Source organism: Salmo salar, chromosome 09, assembly GCF_965601325.2.
Source record: "Salmo salar chromosome 09, fSalSal1, whole genome shotgun sequence".
Taxonomy (NCBI): Eukaryota; Metazoa; Chordata; class Actinopteri; order Salmoniformes; family Salmonidae; genus Salmo; species Salmo salar.
The window spans coordinates 127,143,553-127,163,095 of NC_138299.1; the positions used below are offsets into that span (position 1 = coordinate 127,143,553).

The following is a 19,543-nucleotide window of genomic DNA, read 5'->3' on the forward strand; positions in this document are numbered from 1 at the left end:
CGCCATTTTTAATTTTGCCCAACCTAGATCGAGGCACAGACACGGTCTCAATGGGGAAAGCTGAGCTGACTACGCTGACTGTGCTAGTGGCAGACTCCACTAAGCTGGCAGGCTGGCTAACAGCCTGCTGCCTGGCCTGCACCCTATTTCATTGTGGAGATAGAGGAGTTAGAGCCCTGTCTATGTTCGTAGATAAGATGAGAGCACCCCTCCAGCTAGGATGGAGTCCGTCACTCCTCAACAGGCCAGGCTTGGTCCTGTTTGTGGGTGAGTCCCAGAAAGAGGGCCAATTATCTACAAATTCTATCTTTTGGGAGGGGCAGAAAACAGTTTTCAACCAGCGATTGAGTTGTGAGACTCTGCTGTAGAGCTCATCACTCCCCCTAACTGGGAGGGGGCCAGAGACAATTAATCGATGCCGACACATCTTTCTAGCTGATTTACACGCTGAAGCTATGTTGCGCTTGGTGACCTCTGACTGTTTCATCCTAACATCGTTGGTGCCGACGTGGATAACAATATCTCTATACTCTCTACACTCGCCAGTTTTAGCTTTAGCCAGCACCGTCTTTAGATTAGCCTTAACGTCGGTAGCCCTGCCCCCTGGTAAACAGTGTATGATCGCTGGATGATTAGTTTTAAGTCTAATACTGCGGGTAATGGAGTCGCCAATGACTAGGGTTTTCAATTTGTCAGAGCTAATGGTGGGAGCCGTCGGCGTCTCAGACCCCACAACGGGAGGAGTAGAGACCAGAGAAGTCTCGGCCTCCGACTCCGACTCGCTTAATGGGGAGAACCGGTTGAAAGTTTCTGTCGGCTGAATAAGCGACACCGGTTGAGCATTCCTACAGCGTTTCCCTCCAGAAGCCATGAGAAAGATGTCCGGCTGCGGGGACCATGCGAGGGGGTTTATACTAACGTTACTATCTGTACTTACTGGTGGCACAGACGCTGTTTCATCCTTTCCTACACTGAAATTACCCTTGCCTAACGATCGCGTCTGAAGCTGGGCTTGCAGCACAGCTATCCTTGCCGTAAGGCGATCGTTCTCCTGTATATTATAAGTACAACGACTGCAATTAGAAGGCATCATGTTAATGTTACTTAGCTTCGGCTGTTTGAAGTCCTGACGAACCATGTCCAGATAAAACCTCCGGGGTGAAAAAGTTGAATGAAAAAAGTTGAGTGAGGGAAAAAGTAAAAATATACGGTAATGAAAAAGTAAAAAACCGTCAGGTATCAAAGTAAGATAGGCAACAAAAACGCACAGCAGCGTAAACAAGTCTGCAAGTTGTGACCGGAAACAGGAAACTATGCTGTCTTCTCTTGAAAGCCAGGTCAGCCTATGGTGATCTCTCTCAATAGCAAGGCTATGCACTCACACATGGGTCCCTCTCTTGTCATTGACCTTCCCTCTCCCAATCCCACTCAGACCTGGACCCGGACCATGGCCTCTTCCCCCCAGCCCCCATCCCTCCCCCCCAGCACCCATCCCTCCCCCCCAGCCATCCTCCAGGCTCTATCTTCAATACCTCTTTGTCTCCTGCTCTCCCTCACACTCTGTCATAGCTCAGCAAATTTGCCATGGTGTGCATTTCACTGCTTACATCATTTTCCTTGATTGAAAAAAACTGGTGCTAAAAGGACTGCCTGTGCTGCTAGATCAGGGCATTATTTCATCGATTAATTCCTTGTGGAGAAAAGCATATACATTGAATATGTGTGTGCATGTTGGAGGTCTCTGAGATAGAGGTAGTGTCCTCATTGTGGCTGGAGGACAGGGGAGATAGCTTTCTAACTAGGAGTTCACTGTGTTCAGTACCACTGAACTGGCTGGCAGGCAGGCAGGCAGGCAGGCAGGCAGGCAGGCAGAATACAAACAACAAAACACTGCACACACACACACTGACATGCTAAAAAGGTGCACTTTCACAGCCAAGTCGTGTACAAGTACACCTTCTCTCACATTTCAAAATTGGCATGGTAACCAAACACAGTGAAACCCACAAACACATGTATTGTATTGACACTCAAACACATACAGTACCTTCGGAAAGGATTCATACCCCTTGACCATATTTTGTTGTGTTACAGCCTGAATTCAAAATTAATTAAATTGTTTTTTCCCCTCACCCATCTACAGACAATACCAGATAATGACAAAGTGAAAACATGTTTTTAGACATTTTTGCAAATTTATTGAAAATGAAGTACAGAAATAACCTCTTTACACAAGAATTCACACCCCTGAGTCAATACATGTCAGAATCACCTTTTGCAGTGATTACAGCTGAGAGTCTTTCTGAATAAGTCTCTAAGGGCTTTGCACATCTGGTTGTACAATATTTGCACATTACTCTTTTTAAAATTATTCAAGCTTTGTCAAGTTAGTTGTTGACCATTGCTATACAGCCATTTTCATGTCTTGCCATAGATTTTCTAGCCGATTTAAGTCAAACCTGTAACTAGGCCACTAAGGAACATTCAATGTAGTCTTGGTAAGCAACTCCAGTGTATATTTGGCCTTGTGTTACTGTCCTGCTGAAAGGTGAATTTGTCTCCAACTGTCTGTTGGAAAGGAGACTGAAGTAAGTTTTCCTCTAGGATTTTCAATGAGCTTAAATCTATTCCGTTTCTTTTTATCCTCAAAACTCCCTAGTCCTTGACCATGACAAGCATACCCATAACATGATGCTGCCACCTGATGCTGCCAAATATGAAGTGTGGTATTCAGTGATGTGTTGGATGTGCCCTAAACATTACATGTTGTATTCAGGACATAAAGTTCATTTCTTTGCCACATTTTTTGCAGTTTTACTTTAGTGCCTTATTGCAAACAGGATGCATGTTTTGGAATATTTTTATTCTATACAGGCTCTTTTCACTCTGTCATTTAGATTAGTATTGTGGAGTAACTACAATGTTGATCCATCCTCAGTTCCATCACAGCCATTAATCTCTGGTGAAAACCCTGAGTTGTTTCTTTCCTCTCCAGCAACTGCGTTAGGAAGGACGCCTGTATCTTTTCTAGTGTCGGAGTGTATTGATATATAACCCAAAGTGTAATTAATAACTTCACCATGCTCAAGGGATATTCAGTGTCTGCTTTTTGTACCCATCTACCAATAGGTGCCCTTCTTTGCGAGGCATTAGAAACCCCCCCTGGTCTTTGCGCTTGAATCTGTGTTTGAAATGATCTGCTCCACTGAGGTACCTTACAGATAATTGTGTGTGGGGGGTACAGAGGTGAGGTAGTCATTCAAAAATCCATTATTGCAGAGTGAGTCCATGCAACTTACGTGACTTGATAAGCAAATGTTTACTCCTGAACTTATTTAGGCTTGCCATAACAAAAGGGTTGAATACTTAGACTCAAGACATTTCAGCTTTTCATTTTTTATTAATTTGTAAACATTTCTAAAAACATAATTCCACTTCGACATTATGGGGTATTTTGAGTAGGCCAGTGACAAAAGTCAAGAATTGTGAAAAAAGCATCGTAAATATTTGCCTTGAGGCAAATTTCTGGCCTGTGGTCAGGGCTAGTTGGCCAGTGTTTGTGTACTCCATAAACTGCCTCCTCTTTAGGGAACATTGGCTTTATAGACTGGTTTATAGATATGGTCCCTACTCACTGATCTTGGATCAGTTTGTCATACTCTAGTACTGACCATAAACATTTAGGAGATACAACTAAACTGACTTTAGGTAATCACTCAGAGCTCTATGACTCAAGAAAACAAGTATATGCCCTTAATTCATGGATGTAGCCAATCTCAATGAAAACGGTTTCAGCACTGCTTGAGATGGCAACCACTGCTTTATGCCTATTACAGTCTACTTCACTCAGCTAGAACACAGATGTAATATAAAACGTGAGGGCAAAACTGTATATTTTAAACGCAACAAGATGAGCAGCACGCGACAGGTGAAAGTGAGCACCAGCATATGTCCCACTGCCACAGTCCAGGCGTGTGGCGCCGCTAGAGTTGTTGAACCGGCTTCGGTCTCTGGCAAATCGCCAGCCAAGTCAGCCTTTGGTAGAGCCGTTAACGCGAAACAAGGTTAAAGGACAACTATTTATATTCTTTCTTTTCACTTTCAGCAGGGCATTTTGTTGGTAAGCGGAAGATCTCTTCACATGTGGGACGACAAACGGGTAGTTCCCATATTATTGCGCTTTTCCGCAAAACCGGTGGCAAGTGATGAATAATCAGGAATAGTTCACGGAGAAATGTCTTCAAACCTACACTATAATTGTAAATGTGGTTCTCGGTCCTCCTGGATTTGAGTGCAGACAATATGAGCATCTAGATCTCCCCTGTCAAATCCCTACATTGGCTTTATCCCCAAGTAGCCAGCCCCCTTCTGTTCGACAACAACTGCTGCACAACGGGAACGAACCATACTTTAGGCCTACTTGTTCACAGTGGGCTAGTGTATGAAAAGTAGTTATAGCAAACATCGTCTTTTTATTGACATCTACTAGTGTTTTATAAACGTTAATAGGCCCATTTGCTGAGGTAAGAACAGTCTACTCCTGGTGGTCTATCTACTACTAGGCTACCACTACCGGTGGTCCTACGTCCCCCTCACGTGGACATAACCATGCAGACTAAGCAGCCCATAGGGCAAGCAGCCGACATTCACTTATTCTACCAGGAGGAAATTACCATTTGCTTATTTAAAAAATATATAGTATGAGTAGACCCATTAACTGTCCAGAATCATATATTACTAACAATAACATGTATTACATAGGCTGGATAGGCTATGTAGATATATTTAGAAGCAGACCTAGAGAAGGGGGAAAAAAGACAACCAAGTCGTAGTATTTTATAAGGAAACTTTATGTGTGCTTGTGAAATTCACTTTTAGACAGAAGGCCGTTTTGCAGTTTCCAGTACAGCAGATAAGGTTTGATATTAAAGAGCACAAAAATGAAGAAATCACAATTACAAAGTTCAATGCTTTCTAACCAGGCATGTAAAAGTACAAGCTTTTGGCCCAAGTCTTATTTTTCTCCAGTCCCTCTGGCTGCTTCCCCCTAAGCTCCTCAACCCCTCTCCTTTACAAATATTAAAGAAATAAAACAAACATCTTGCACTTAATTTAGTCAATTTCTTCAAATCAATTCCTGCCATCTCTCTGAACTCTGATATTGGATATAGATGATTGCATAGATTGGTAGTCAGTCATTTCCTTTTATTTAAGACATAATGGAATGTTTATTAAGACTCTGGCCCCCTCCCTTTGCCCTCCTTTACACTGGGTCCCTGCCCATTCTGCTGCAGAGAGAAGACAGACAAGGAGATGGAGGGATGAAAGAGCGAGAGACAGGGCTGTAGCCACTAACAGGCACATTTTTAGTACTCCCATTGTTTCCAACTTCCTCAGGGAACTGTCTAAAGTGGTGTTCCTATAGAAACAATTCAACTGAGGATAGTGGTGGGCCTTCACTTTGTCCATGTAAGCTTTACATGACCTGACATGCTGTGCTTCTTGGGGATGTTATTTCATATGAAACTATAATAAATGAATAGATTGGGTAAACAAGAGCATCTTATATGCCTCCATGTCAAAGTGATATATCACGAAAGCAAAGTTTCATAAATGCCAACATGTTTATGTCAAGTGATGTTCACATAGAAGCTATAAAGGCCTCACATATACTTCAACTAAATTGTCACCATATCTTCAATCCGACAGGATTCCATATTTGACCGTTGAAAAAAATAACAAAAATAAACCTTTACCCAAATGGAGACTCACAGTAACTCAAACCTATCTACGGTACTCAATGTGTGAAACTGCTATTGTTTTTCCTTTTAAAAATGCCACTTGTTTTGCCCTACAAGCCTGCGATGAGTATTCTGACTGTGTTGCGTACTGGAAAAATAAGTATGTACAGCACTGAACCCAATTACTCACATTTGCTGGAGAAAAGAAACAAACAGGAAAAGGAAAGAGTTGAGGTTTGCAATCCAAGTTCCAATTATCCAGCAAAATGTGGTACGGGTACATGTCATTATTCTCTGTTCAACCCCCTGCCCCCCCTTCATATATCTCTGTGTTCTAATACGCAACCCCCCCCCCCCCCCCCCGCAAGATAAAATAAACAAAAAAAATTGTATAAGAATCAGAATATCTTGTACACCGTCCCCAAGGCAGAGGGTGAAGATGGGACTTGCACTACAGAGCAGTGTCCTCATTCCGTTCTGACCCAGAAGGGCACCTGTGGTTGCTTGTTTTCACCCCATAACATGATGTGCATTTGATTCTAGTTCTGTGAACAAAGTTGCACTCATTAACCGCTTGTTACAGCTAACGAGTTTGAGATGAAAACCTGCACTCAGGGGCACTGCAGGACCAGAACTTACAGGGAGCAGTAGAGCTGTCCACCAATCACTTCCCAGGACTCTCCACCTGCAGCCCCTCCCTCTTCTACAGAGCCAATCAATCCACTGGCTGCAGACTCACTCCCCTCTTCTCTCCTCCTACTGCTCTCAGTGACTGCAGGCTATATCTACAGGGGTGGAGAGTGTCTGCTCTGCATTGGGCCTGGCAAGCCTCCATGTACCCCCCTTCCACCCCAAACCTCATCCCGTCCCCATCCCTCCCCCTGTGGTGTGCTCCTAGAGGTCACTCTCCCCGTAGAGGGCGGTAGAGAAGGACATGTAGTCGAGGGCTCCGGGCTTCGCGTCGGGGCCCGAGTAGGGCGCCATGCGGGCGATGCAGTACTCTGCCTGGTCTGGAGGCAGCTCACGCCTCAGTTCCTCAGCAGTGATGAAGTTCTGACAGAGAGAGATGGGAGGAGAGGGAGGGACGGTGAATAACAGAGTGATAGTTGTGTAATAATAGTTTGTCTACTTCAGCTGTCTCAAGTAGCTGCATCTCTCACACACACACACACAATACCATTCCACCCCCACCTTGTCTGCAGCCAGGATCTTGAAGGAGGCGATGACCTGGTCAGCTGTGTCTGTGTCTGTGGTCTCCCGGGACATGAAGTCTATGAAGGCCTGGAAGGTGACTGCTCCGCTGTTGTTGGGGTCCACTATGCCCATGATGCGGGCAAACTCGGCATCGCCCTGGAAACCACCGCCACAGGAAAAACACAAGTTAACCCAGACAGAAATAGGAAATTCGAGGGCATCATTGACCAATGACCAACCTCTGAGCAATATTACCACTAATTAAACATTTAACATCAATTTGAGTTGAATTTGACAACAAGCCTCAACGATAAAGATTGTGTTAATATCTGCTTAGGGGAAGGGTTGTTAAGAGGGATTGTGTTACAAGAGACAGTTACTACACATTAAACTTACCATGTCATAGTAGCTACAACAGTAAGGGTCTTACTCTAAACTCAAGACAGAGGGAGAAAAGATTGAAAGGAGAGAGAGAGAGAAAGAGAGCAGAGAGAAGCGGCAGGCAGTACCAGGCTGTTTCCAGTCGCAACGAGCAGAGCGCGGTAATTGTCCATGTCCATCTGCCCTGTGCGCTTCTGTTCTCAGGGACCGAGAGATGGAGAGGAGGAGGAACAGATATGGAAGGAAAAGAAGAGCAATAGAGTGTGAATTCGAAGAGGACAGAAAATGAAGTGAGGAGGAAGACATGAGCAGATAGATGCATGGGAAGAGGAGGAACAAAGGAGGGGAGGTGCAGAGGTGAGTAATGTGAGGGGAGTGAAAAAAGAAAATAAAAAAACAACGTTATAAGAGAAACGAGTCAAATCAAGGTAAACAAAACAGCAGTGTCGGAGCTGAGGCTAGTGGGTGAAATGAGGGTGAATGACAGCACAGGCAAGGAAAGAGCCAGGAAGAGAGCGGCCCCAGCAGGTTAGACGGGTAACAGCAGCCCCTCTCTCCTCCGCTCCCAACCCAGCTTATCTGTGCTCCTTACCGCTTTGTTATTCTCCACGTCGTAGCCCAGGCTGATCAGGCACGCCTTGAACTCCTCTGCCATCAGGGCCCCGCTGTGGTCCTGTGAGGTCACCACCAGCCAATTACAGCGCACACCGCGATGACAGACACCAGGATGGACCAAGCACAACAGGATGCCAGGTGGGAGTGGTCAGGTGATGGGATCATGACATGCAAGATGAGGGTGATGGACAGACAGACAAACGGATGTTCGATGTTAAACAATGACAACACCTTATGGGGGAAACACATCTGTGATGCTAGACACAATGACAGGCACACCAGTGACCATGAGGGGCCAGCGTCTCCAAAGGAGAGTGAAGGCAATGTTCTGTAAGTGCTTAGGAACACGTCCGCGATACACAAGTACTGTTTAACCCTCTGTCTGTCTGTACACACACCTTTATGTAAATAACAAGTCCTGGAAGATCACCATAGTGCTAGTGACAGGACAGCTGTGTTCCAAATGGCACTCTATTCCCTAGAACCCTGATATTCACCTCTGAAGGCAATTCCACTGCTTTAAATAATAATAATAATAATAATAATAATAATATTCCCCTGTAATCAGGGACTGATTTAGACCTGGGACACCAGGTGTGTGTATTAATTCTCAGGTAGAACAGAAAACCAGCAGGCTCTGGACCTCAGAGTAACAGCCATATGGGCCCTGGTCAAAGCACTGCACTATAAAGGGAATAAGGTCTCATTTGGGACGCAGGATGTGTCTTGATGCTGAACCAAACACGGAATGCATAAAGACTGAGGTGAAGTGATGAGATATGGTGTTGTGGAATGTGTGAGGTGAATTCAGGGGTTACACCCCCCCTCCCCCTCAGTGCAGACAGCCCTACTCTACACAGCCCCAGCCCCACTCTACACAGCCCCACTCTACTCTACACAGCCCCAGCCCCACTCTACACAGCCCCACTCTACTCTACACAGCCCCACTCCACTCTACACAGCCCCACTCCACTCTACACAGCCCCACTCCACTCTACACAGCCCCACTCCACTCTACACAGCCCCACTCTACTCTACACAGCCCCACTCTACACAGCCCCACTCTACACAGCCCCACTCTACACAGCCCCACTCTACACAGCCCCACTCTACACAGCCCCACTCTACACAGCCCCACTCTACACAGCCCCACTCTACACAGCCCCACTCTACACAGCCCCACTCTACACAGCCCCACTCTACACAGCCCCACTCTACACAGCCCCACTCTACACAGCCCCACTCTACACAGCCCCACTCTACACAGCCCCACTCTACACAGCCCCAGCCCTCTCCAACCAATGGTGAAACAATACTAGTTCCACCTGTGAATGTCAACAAACAGGTTAATCCTCACAAGTCTAGTCCATGTCTTACTCCCACCGGAGTTTCCCTTCTGAAATAAGAGGGGGGACTTAAGTACTATGCATAAGACTTAAGAATCTGCACATACATGAGTTAAGAGTAAACCCCTCTTCGAGTAAGACACTCAACTGCAAAAGCTGGTGGGCAATAACAGCCTTCTCCCAGACATTTTTTTAAATGTTATTTTATACAAAAAGAAGCCCTCCTGTTCCCTCTCGCATGTTGACCCCTGACCTTGTCAAAGTGGTTGAAGGAAGTGCGGTACTCATGCAGCTGCTCCTGGCTGATGCCCTTGGCGTCGCGGGTCAGGATCTGGTTCTCGATCTCGTTGATGGTGCGGGCGATGGTGGTGAGGAGCTGCTCCCAGCCCACCCGCAGGTGCTGGGATGCAGGGAAAGATGGAGAGAATATATGTTGAAGGTTAACCACATGCAGAAGAAACAGTATTGAGTAAGGAGGAGAGATAGTAACAAGTGTAATGGACAAACATAGATCTAATAGAGGAAAGAAAAAACCTCCAGGCTGTCATTGTAAATAAGAATCTGTTCTCAACTGACCCACCTGGTAAAATAAACAGGTCACTAAAAAAATTAAATAGAACAGATGATGAAAATCAGCTAATAATGGTGAACAATAGTGACCTATATCAGACAGAAAAAGAACCAACAGATAGTGCAGAGCAGGGTAACATCCCAAATGGCCCCTACTCCCTACATAGTGCACTACTTTCAGTACCAGCCCTAGTCAAAAGTAGCACACTATAAAGGGAATAGGGGGCCATTTGGGCTGCAGAGAAAAGTGTTTTGTGTAGCTACCTCCATGGTGTAGGCGGTGTATTTGTTGTCGAAGATGAGGGCCTCCTGGATGAGCTGATGGTCTCCCTCCAGCTGGTCGATGTTGGGCTTGTACTCGATGATGCTCTGCTCATACTCTCTCAGGTTCACCAGCTGGTCCTCCAGAGTTCCATTCATCTCAATGGATATCCGCCCAATCTCCTGTACACACGCAAACACAAATATTCACGGATTAGATCACCAAAAGGCCAGGGCCGGCGTGTATTCACTAGGCACCAAACGGAAGAAAACAGTAAGGGTCAACCTGGATGTTCAATTTAGTTTTCCTTACAAAACATTTTAAAACATTTTCTGTTGACTGCCATTATGAACACGACCCAGGAGGCACAGAGACAACAGAGCTAAGGACTAAGAGGGCTGGGTCAGTCTTATGTAGTATGGGTTAGGGTGCCTTTACTGTACCTCCATTTTGGTCTGTATCCAGGGCCCGACGATGTTGGCCTGGGTGGCAAACTTGCGGCGCAGGTGGTCGTTAGACTGCTGCTTGGCCAGCTCCTCCTGCAGGGCCCGGTCACGCTGGGGCACCAGCTGTTCCACCTACAAACACACCAGATGGGGGCGCCAGTCAGCACAGCACACACATTCCTATAGTAGCAGCAATGCCACAAGGCTGAGGCTCACTCAGGAGCCTGTTTTAGGTTGGTTATTAACTACCACAAGGAAACCGAAATAATGAGATATATATGAGAGAGAGAAAGAGATAAGATTTTGATTCAATTAAAAAACTGGCAAAAGCACACATCGCAGAGCATATGAACATACAGGTACACATTGAACACGCACACACACACACACACCTTGTGCCACTTGTCGTCGATACTCTTGGGTGTGATGGTGGTGTAGGGGTTGCCCCCGCTCAGCTTGATGCCGTTGTACTGGGCAATCTTCTGCACCTCGGCCTGAATGGCCTGGATGGCCTCCCGCTCCTTGTTGGCCTCTGGGAGGGTAGACTTAAACTGCTCATGGGCTGTGATTAGGCCCTGTAAGAGAGGAAAGGGAAATGAGAGGGAGATGTAAACGAAGGAGAAGGATGGGAAATGAGGTGGACAGAGGGAATGGGCAGATGAAAAGAGAGATCAGCATGTACCCATATCAGTCAGACGAACCCGTGGATGCCATACGTTACCAGTATTTTCACAAGCCAAAGCTAAGTAGCATTAGCGCAATGACTGGAAGCCCACAGGTACAGTAGTAGTTGCTACTGTACCCGGTCGATTTCCAGTCATTCTAAACGTTGGTTACCCAGTGCGAGACTAAATGACACCTTCACATTGACAACCTACTGTTAACAGCCCAGGTCATGATGATACATTGTGATAGTGGAGACCCTCTGGGGACGTAAAGCAGTAAACGGTTGGTGATGAGTGTAACTAGTCTTTTACCTGGATCTCTTCGATGTTGTGAACGATGAACATGTCCTGCAGGTCCTCCATGGCCCCCTCCATCCAGTTGTTGAAGGGTGCTGCCCTCTTGGCGTACTCCAGGTACAGCTCGTCAATGGACTCCAGCTGCTTCTCTGTCCTCTGTGGGGGGAGAGACTGGGGTCAGGTGCCTGCTGGGAACACTAGAATCTATGTGACAGGGATTGAACATGAGACACAGAAGTGGGGTAAGGGAACCCTGGTAGAAAGTCTGTGTGTGTGTGTGTCTACACATTTTTGCAGTGTAAACGTGTCCTTGTCATGACCTTAGAAGCATGTCATGTATGAGTATGTGTGTGAAAGGTGGCTGGGCGGGGGCGTACCTCCAGAGACTCCCTGCGGCTCTGGGTGAGAGACCCCAGGGCGTCCCACTGCTCACAGATCTTCTGACAGCGGGCATTCACACTAGGGGAGTCGTAGTAGTCCAGCTCACTGAGGCACGGGGAACACATACGTGGAATTATTATCTTTACACATGAGTCCTAATCAACCTGACCACAATCTCCATCCTTGTATTCTCCTGGATTATTTCTCCATTCATCTCTTCCTTCCACGATATCCCATCCTCTTTCACCCCTCCATCTGATTTACTCCATCCCTCCATAGACTCCTCAAATCCCTCCCGCTCTTACTTGAGTTCCTGTGCGATGGCAGCGATCTGCTCCACGCGGTCCTGGTGGGCGGCCAGGTCAGACTCAAACGCCTCATGTTTCCTCAGCAGAGCCTTGACCTCCGACAGGCTGGCTGTCTCATAGTCCTTCTGGGTCAGCATGGCCTCCTTACCTGGGGAAGGAAGGGGGGGGGGGGTTAAAGACAGTAAGCCTCAAGATATCCAAACCAACTCACTCAAAACCCTTACTTCTTCAATATATTATCAATATGGTAAAACTTCACCTAGTTCTTTGAGATCTATAGGAAGCGGGGGAATCTAGGTGTCTAGGTAGAGTACGGTTGCAAAATTCCAGTAACTTTCCCCAAATTCCAAAGTTTTCCAGAAATCCCAGTTGGAAGATTCGCAGAATCAGCAGGGAACAAGCAGGAAATCCAGAATCCTCCAGAAACGAGTTCTGGAAAATCTGGGAAAGTCACTGGAATTTTGCAACCCTAAGGTGAGGGAAAGGGACAGTGTAGTCTGTACAGTAACTAGTGTCTCCATACCATCGGTCCAGGACTCGTGGATGGTGGCTTTCTGACGGAACTTCTCTGCCAGGTGGTCCAGTCTCTCCAAGCGACGGATCTCGTTGAGCATCCACTCCTCGTAGCCCTTCTCAGCCCCCTCCAGGTTGTGCCATGACCCGTTGATATCCTGTAGCCAGGGAGAGGACACCGATCCACCATACAGCAGAAAGAACACTACACTGTATAACAGCATGACTCTCGCTAGTGCAATTTGTTTATAGATGTATTTGCTGTTATAAGTCATGTTGTCATGTCTTTTTAAAATGTCGCAAGCCAATTTCCCATTGTGGGACAATAACGTGAACTATTATAATGATCTAAAGAATAATGATAGTGAAATGATACAGAAGGGTTTGGATGGCATCATTGGTACAACTGCTCTACATGTTTAAACAGTCTCTGTGTCCATGCAATCCCACTCACCGACACCATGCGTCCCTCGGAGGGCATGAAGGCGGGCCTGTTGCTCAGCCTCAGCTTGGTCTGCAGGGTGTTGAAGTTGATCTCTAGCTGACACTTCTCCTGCACCTTGGGGGGCTTGTGGACGCGGCGGTAGCCCCGGAAGTCCTCCAGCTTCTGCTGCATCTCGGCCATGGTCTTCTCTGGAGCCCGGTTCTCCAGCCACGGGATGGTCCGGCGGATCCACTCCAACAGCTAGGGCAGAGGAGGAGAGGGGGATGGAGTGATACAAATAACAGAGAGAAGTGTGAGAGAAAGGAGGGCAGATGTTTTATGGGAGATATGAATAAAACTGCACAAGGTAAAAGGGAAGTTTAGTGGAGAAATTGCCTATTTGGAGGTGATGAGAGGAAATAACACCTATGGAAGTTACTAGAGGAGCGAGGAAACATGGACAGCCCATCAGAGGGACACAGCAACATTTCTCACTGACAGAGAGTAGACGTGTGGTGAGGAGGGAGGGAGGTACAGACAGACAGAGTGGTGTGGTGAGGAGGGAGGGAGGGAGGGAGGTACAGACAGACAGACAGTGGTGTGGTGAGGAGGGAGGGAGGGAGGTACAGACAGACAGAGTGGTGTGGTGAGGAGGGAGGGAGGGAGGGAGGTACAGACAGACAGACAGTGGTGTGGTGAGGAGGGAGGGAGGGAGGTACAGACAGACAGAGTGGTGTGGTGAGGAGGGAGGGAGGGAGGTACAGACAGACAGAGTGGTGTGGTGAGGAGGGAGGGAGGGAGGTACAGACAGACAGTGGTGTGGTGAGGAGGGAGGGAGGGAGGTACAGACAGACAGTGGTGTGGTGAGGAGGGAGGGAGGGAGGTACAGACAGACAGTGGTGTGGTGAGGAGGGAGGGAGGGAGGTACAGACAGACAGTGGTGTGGTGAGGAGGGAGGGAGGGAGGTACAGACAGACAGTGGTGTGGTGAGGAGGGAGGGAGGGAGGTACAGACAGACAGTGGTGTGGTGAGGAGGGAGGGAGGGAGGTACAGACAGACAGTGGTGTGGTGAGGAGGGAGGGAGGGAGGTACAGACAGACAGTGGTGTGGTGAGGAGGGAGGGAGGGAGGTACAGACAGACAGTGGTGTGGTGAGGAGGGAGGGAGGGAGGTACAGACAGACAGTGGTGTGGTGAGGAGGGAGGGAGGGAGGTACAGACAGACAGTGGTGTGGTGAGGAGGGAGGGAGGGAGGTACAGACAGTGGTGTGGTGAGGAGGGAGGGAGGGAGGTACAGACAGTGGTGTGGTGAGGAGGGAGGGAGGGAGGTACAGACAGACGTGTGGTGAGGAGGGAGGGAGGGAGGTACAGACAGTGGTGTACTACTCACGTCACTGGCCAGCTTCTCGTAGTCCTCCATCAGGTGCTCATTCTCCTGGTTGACAGCCAGCACCTTGCAGATCCTATTGGCTGCAGTCTCAGCCTATCACAGATGAGAATCGTCAGCAGTGCAAATACAAAAGGTTGCTTGTTATGGATTAGGTCGCCAACGCCAAGGAGCATGTGCACAAATGTGTGTAGCTTTTACCAGAGTGGGGTCAAACGTACAATTCAGATCAGCTGTCTACCAGTCGAAGACAAAGACAAATGCAGTGCAAGCTCAAACTGAAGGTCCACCATGTGCTGGCCTTACTTTTAACTAGACGGAGTGGAAGATGTCATTTCAGCTACGAACATCTCCGTAAACTGAGTGAACACACAAAAACCACACACTAGCCGTGACTTGCACTGTATTTAAACACCGTGCACATACGCAAATCCGTTGTATGGCTGTACAGTAGTAAGGGTATACGCTAACGCAGCATGCTACAGCTGACAATGGTTAGTTCCATGTACTGTGTGCGCCAACTTCACACTGTGGCCTCAAAAAGCTACATGCTTCTCCTATACAATGGGAGCATTCAGTCTGGTTCTGTACCGCTTTTGTCCACATCAGCTGGTGTGTTTAGGGACTTAAAGTTAAAGCACTGAAATAAAGAAACAGTAAGAAACTGTATTACGCCTTGGAACTTTAACACACTATGGAGTAGTCTCCACATAAACACACATTATACACATGGAAACAGTTTCAGTATTAACATTTGAACCGTCGTTAGCAGCGCTTCCCACAGATCAGTTGAAGCTTATTTCAGTCACTTCATAACTGGTTAGTTAGAGTAACGCCGTAACTGTAGCTATGGGAAACACTGCTAATGATCAATCAACAGGGGAAGAGTCGGAACAGGGAATTTAGAGTAAGGAGGAGCGGTTTTGTTGTTTCGTAGAAGTGTAGTGTGAGCCCAAAGCGTCAGTGAGCATCCTTGGCCAGTGTGACATTGCCAGTGACCCTGGCTGGTGTCACAGAGGTTAGGGGTTAAAGGTTGCGTAGTGGCGGTGCTCACCTTCTGGGCGCCAGAGAAGGCGTGATAGAAGCAGGAAACATAGGTCATGATGGCCTTCTCGTCGGGCCTCAGCGTGCCCACGATGTCTACACAACCACGGCCAGGCAGTGAGCGGAGTGAGAGAGAGAGAGAGGTGGAGAGAACGAGAGAGAGAGAGAAGTGGTGAAGCCAAGCTACCCAAAGCCAGAGGGTCCCGCCACACAGTGAGGTGGGGGGGTGAGATGAGGGGTGGGGTGTAGTGAATGGAGTAGACGCCGGACTCCATTGCTGCTGCCCCCTACTCTGGGGACTCCAATGAAGCACTGTGGAAGGGGGGGGGGGGGGGGGGGGGTCGCTGTGGGGTTACCATGAAAGAGAGAAAAAACGAGAGAGACACAGAGAGAGAGTCCACCTCAGGAGACAGGAGGGGTCTGCCGGGGCCACAATGCGGAGGTTGGGACACCCACCATTTGGATTCTAATATTTAAACTGTCAAGCTGGTAACAGCAGAAAAGGTCCTCCTGGTCATAAAGCTAAAGAGAAGGGTACACTAGTCTAACCAATGTCCATACTGTTTCTGGATTAATGATTGTTTTCCAAAATGAACAAATGATTGCCCAAAGGACTGCATGTTAACCAGCACGGGTCCACTAGCAGCTTACTGTGGTGTTCTGTAGTCAAGGCAACAGTGGGACTGTGGCAAACAGTTCTGCATGCGCACACACCTCTCCTGAGACTGGAGCTCATAAACAACTTCTTAATGAATAAAAAACTAATTACAGCGACATTAAAAAACATGCCTGTCAGCAAGCTTCCTGTTCTCAGTCCACAGGGAGAGGAAGAGTGGGGAAAACAGAGGAGTGAAAGGAGGAGAGAGAGAGAGAAAGGGAAGAGAACGGTAAAGAGGAGAGGAAAGCGAGAGGAGAGGATGAATCCAGCAGACAGAGAGAGAGAGAGCCAGAGGCGTTGTGGTGGAGGGTGAAATCAAAAACACACAAAACATCTAGAAAGAGTTATGAAGAGTCCCTCTGACTAGCCTACCCTCTGCTCAGACAAACTGACCCAGGGCTGATTGTATATGATCCATTTAACTAGGAAGGAGCCCCGACGCCTGATCCACTCCAACTGAATCTCTATAGATAGACAGGCCACTACACAAGAGCAAGAGGGCCCTGTTATTACCAGCAAGACGTTAAGAGACTAAGTCTTAGTGTGTGTAGTGTGAGGAAGGAGTGTCCAAAACCAGCTCCCGGTGAGGCCGACGCCAATGCTGCAGGAGAAAGCCATGCTGGAAAGGAGAGGAGAAGAGGGTGGGGTAGATGTGAAGGACCGGACAGGACCAGGGGGGGTAGGGTTAGTATCAGGGCAGGACAGGGGGGGGTAAGGTGGGATGGGGTAAGGGGTACCTTCTGGGCTCCAGAGAAGGCATGGTAGAAACTGGACACATAGGTCATTATGGCTTTCTCATCCGGACGGGCAGTGTTCACAATGTCTGTAGGGAAACCACAGTTACACACATACAGGCAGACAGGGACAGTTATACACAGAGGGAGAGACACAGACAGGGACAGTTATACACAGAGACAGAGACACAGACAGGGACAGTTATACACAGAGACACAGACAGGGACAGTTATACACAGAGACACAGACAGGGACAGTTATACACAGAGACACAGACAGGGACAGTTATACACAGAGACACAGACAGGGACAGTTATACACAGAGACACAGACAGGGACAGTTATACACAGAGACACAGACAGGGACAGTTATACACAGAGACACAGACAGGGACAGTTATACACAGAGACACAGACAGGGACAGTTATACACAGAGACACAGACAGGGACAGTTATACACAGAGACAGAGACAGTTATACACAGACACAGACAGTTATACACAGAGACAGACAGTTATACACAGACACAGACAGTTATACACAGACACAGACAGTTATACACAGACACAGACAGTTATACACAGAGGGAGAGTCACAGACAGGGACAGTTATACACAGAGGGAGAGTCACAGACAGGGACAGTTATACACACATACAGGCAGACAGAGACAGTTATACACAGAGACAGACAGTTATTCACAGAGACAGACAGTTATTCACAGAGACAGACAGTTATTCACAGAGACAGACAGTTATTCACAGAGACAGACAGTTATACACAGAGACAGACAGTTATACACAGAGACAGACAGTTATACACAGACACAGACAGTTATACACAGACACAGACAGTTATACACAGACACAGACAGTTATACACAGAGGGAGAGTCACACAGACAGTTATACACAGAGGGAGAGTCACACAGACAGTTATACACAGAGGGAGAGTCACACAGACAGTTATACACAGAGGGAGAGTCACACAGACAGTTATACACAGAGGGAGAGTCACACAGACAGTTATACACAGAGGGAGAGACACACAGACAGTTATACACAGAGGGAGAGACACAGACAGTTATACACAGAGGGAGAGTCACACAGACAGTTATACACAGAGGGAGAGACACAGACAGGGACAGTTATACACAGGGGGAGAGACACAGACAGTTATACACAGAGGGAGACACAGACAGTTATACACAGAGGGAGACACACAGACAGGGACAGTTATACACAGACAGGGACAGTTATACACGGAGGGAGACACACAGACAGGGACAGTTATACACAGGGGGAGAGACACAGACAGTTATACACAGAGGGAGACACACAGACAGGGACAGTTATACACGGAGGGAGAGACACAGACAGGGACAGTTATACACAGAGGGAGAGACAGACAGTTATACACAGAGGGAGACACACAGACAGTTATACACAGAGGGAGAGACACAGACAGTTATACACAGAGGGAGAGACACAGACAGTTATACACAGAGGGAGACACACAGACAGTTATACACAGAGGGAGACACACAGACAGTTATACACGGAGGGAGACACACAGACAGGGACAGTTATACACGGAGGGAGACACACAGACAGGGACAGTTATACACAGAGGGAGAGACAGACAGACACTTCACAACAGCTATTGAAACTGGAGGATGAGAAGGTGAGAAGGATGAAGGGAGGGAGAGGGAGGAGGGGGGGCTGAGGCTAACGGTCTGTGTGTAAGGGTGACCACACCAGCCGTGATGTCACAACACATCCACCTGCACACTGGAGTCATGGAGTCTTGGGATGCAAGAGTAGTCAGATGAATGAATACAATATGAATATGCAGAAACACTCTACAATCACAACACAGCAGGAGTAACCGTGCCCCGTGCATACCTTCAGCGTCCATCATCTTGGGAATGTCCAGGTACTTCTCAGCCACCTCAAAGGCATTGTTCAGGTTGGTCAAGGGGTCATCCTGAGCAACCAATCAGAGGGTGAGAAAACAAGCCACGGACGTGTCGTGCAATCAAAGCGAGGTGTGTGAGTGTGTGCTGACGGAGCATGTGCTGATCCACTCACCTTCCTTAGCTTGTCGTAGTCAATGAGCTCTGGCCTGTGTCTGTGGATCAGAGCGTTGAAGGCAAGGCCGTCCTTCCAGCTGTCAATATGAGATCAGAGAGAGAGGCAGAGAGCAGAGAGCAGAGAGGAGGAAGAGAGCGAGAAGAGAGGAAGAGAGCGAGAAGAGAGGAAGAGAGCGAGAAGAGAGGAAGAGAGCGAGAAGAGAGAAAGAGAGCGAGAAGAGAGAAAGAGAGCGAGGAGAAAGAGAGCGAGAAGAGAGAAAGAGAGCGAGAAGAGAGAAAGAGAGCGAGAAGAGAAAGAGAGCGAGAAGAGAGAAAGAGAGCGAGAAGAGAGGAAGAGAGCGAGAAGAGAGAAAGAGAGCGAGAAGAGAGAAAGAGAGCGAGAAGAGAGAAAGAGAGCGAGAAGAGAGAAAGAGAGCGAGAAGAGAGAAAGAGAGCGGGGTCAGAAAGGGACAGTTGTGGCCTCCCGAGTGGCACAGTAGTCGACGGCA

At 47.8% G+C, this 19,543-nt stretch overlaps 1 protein-coding gene across 6 annotated transcripts in view; it reads right to left on the reverse strand.

The window, feature by feature from the left end:
• Positions 1-4,832: 4,832 nt before the first annotated feature.
• LOC106612603 (alpha-actinin-4) overlaps positions 4,833-19,543 on the reverse strand; it is a 43,720-nt gene continuing 29,009 nt past the window's right edge. The window contains exons 6-22 of one of the 6 annotated variants that reach the window (XM_014213912.3): positions 19,054-19,132; positions 18,868-18,949; positions 15,583-15,668; positions 14,532-14,624; positions 13,174-13,404; positions 12,730-12,877; positions 12,204-12,354; positions 11,895-12,003; positions 11,533-11,673; positions 10,948-11,130; positions 10,553-10,687; positions 10,112-10,291; positions 9,531-9,677; positions 7,909-7,989; positions 7,445-7,510; positions 6,933-7,091; positions 4,833-6,794 (exon numbers count right to left, since the gene is read on the reverse strand). In XM_014213912.3, the coding sequence (XP_014069387.1) occupies positions 6,636-6,794; positions 6,933-7,091; positions 7,445-7,510; positions 7,909-7,989; positions 9,531-9,677; positions 10,112-10,291; positions 10,553-10,687; positions 10,948-11,130; positions 11,533-11,673; positions 11,895-12,003; positions 12,204-12,354; positions 12,730-12,877; positions 13,174-13,404; positions 14,532-14,624; positions 15,583-15,668; positions 18,868-18,949; positions 19,054-19,132 (2,230 nt within the window). In that variant the 3' untranslated portion in view covers positions 4,833-6,635. Of the gene's footprint in view, positions 6,795-6,932; positions 7,092-7,444; positions 7,511-7,908; positions 7,990-9,530; positions 9,678-10,111; positions 10,292-10,552; positions 10,688-10,947; positions 11,131-11,532; positions 11,674-11,894; positions 12,004-12,203; positions 12,355-12,729; positions 12,878-13,173; positions 13,405-14,531; positions 14,625-15,582; positions 15,669-16,967; positions 17,054-18,867; positions 18,950-19,053; positions 19,133-19,543 lie in introns of all 6 variants that reach the window. The other 5 variants (XM_014213911.3, XM_014213916.3, XM_014213915.3 and 2 more) reach the window with 5 other exon arrangements.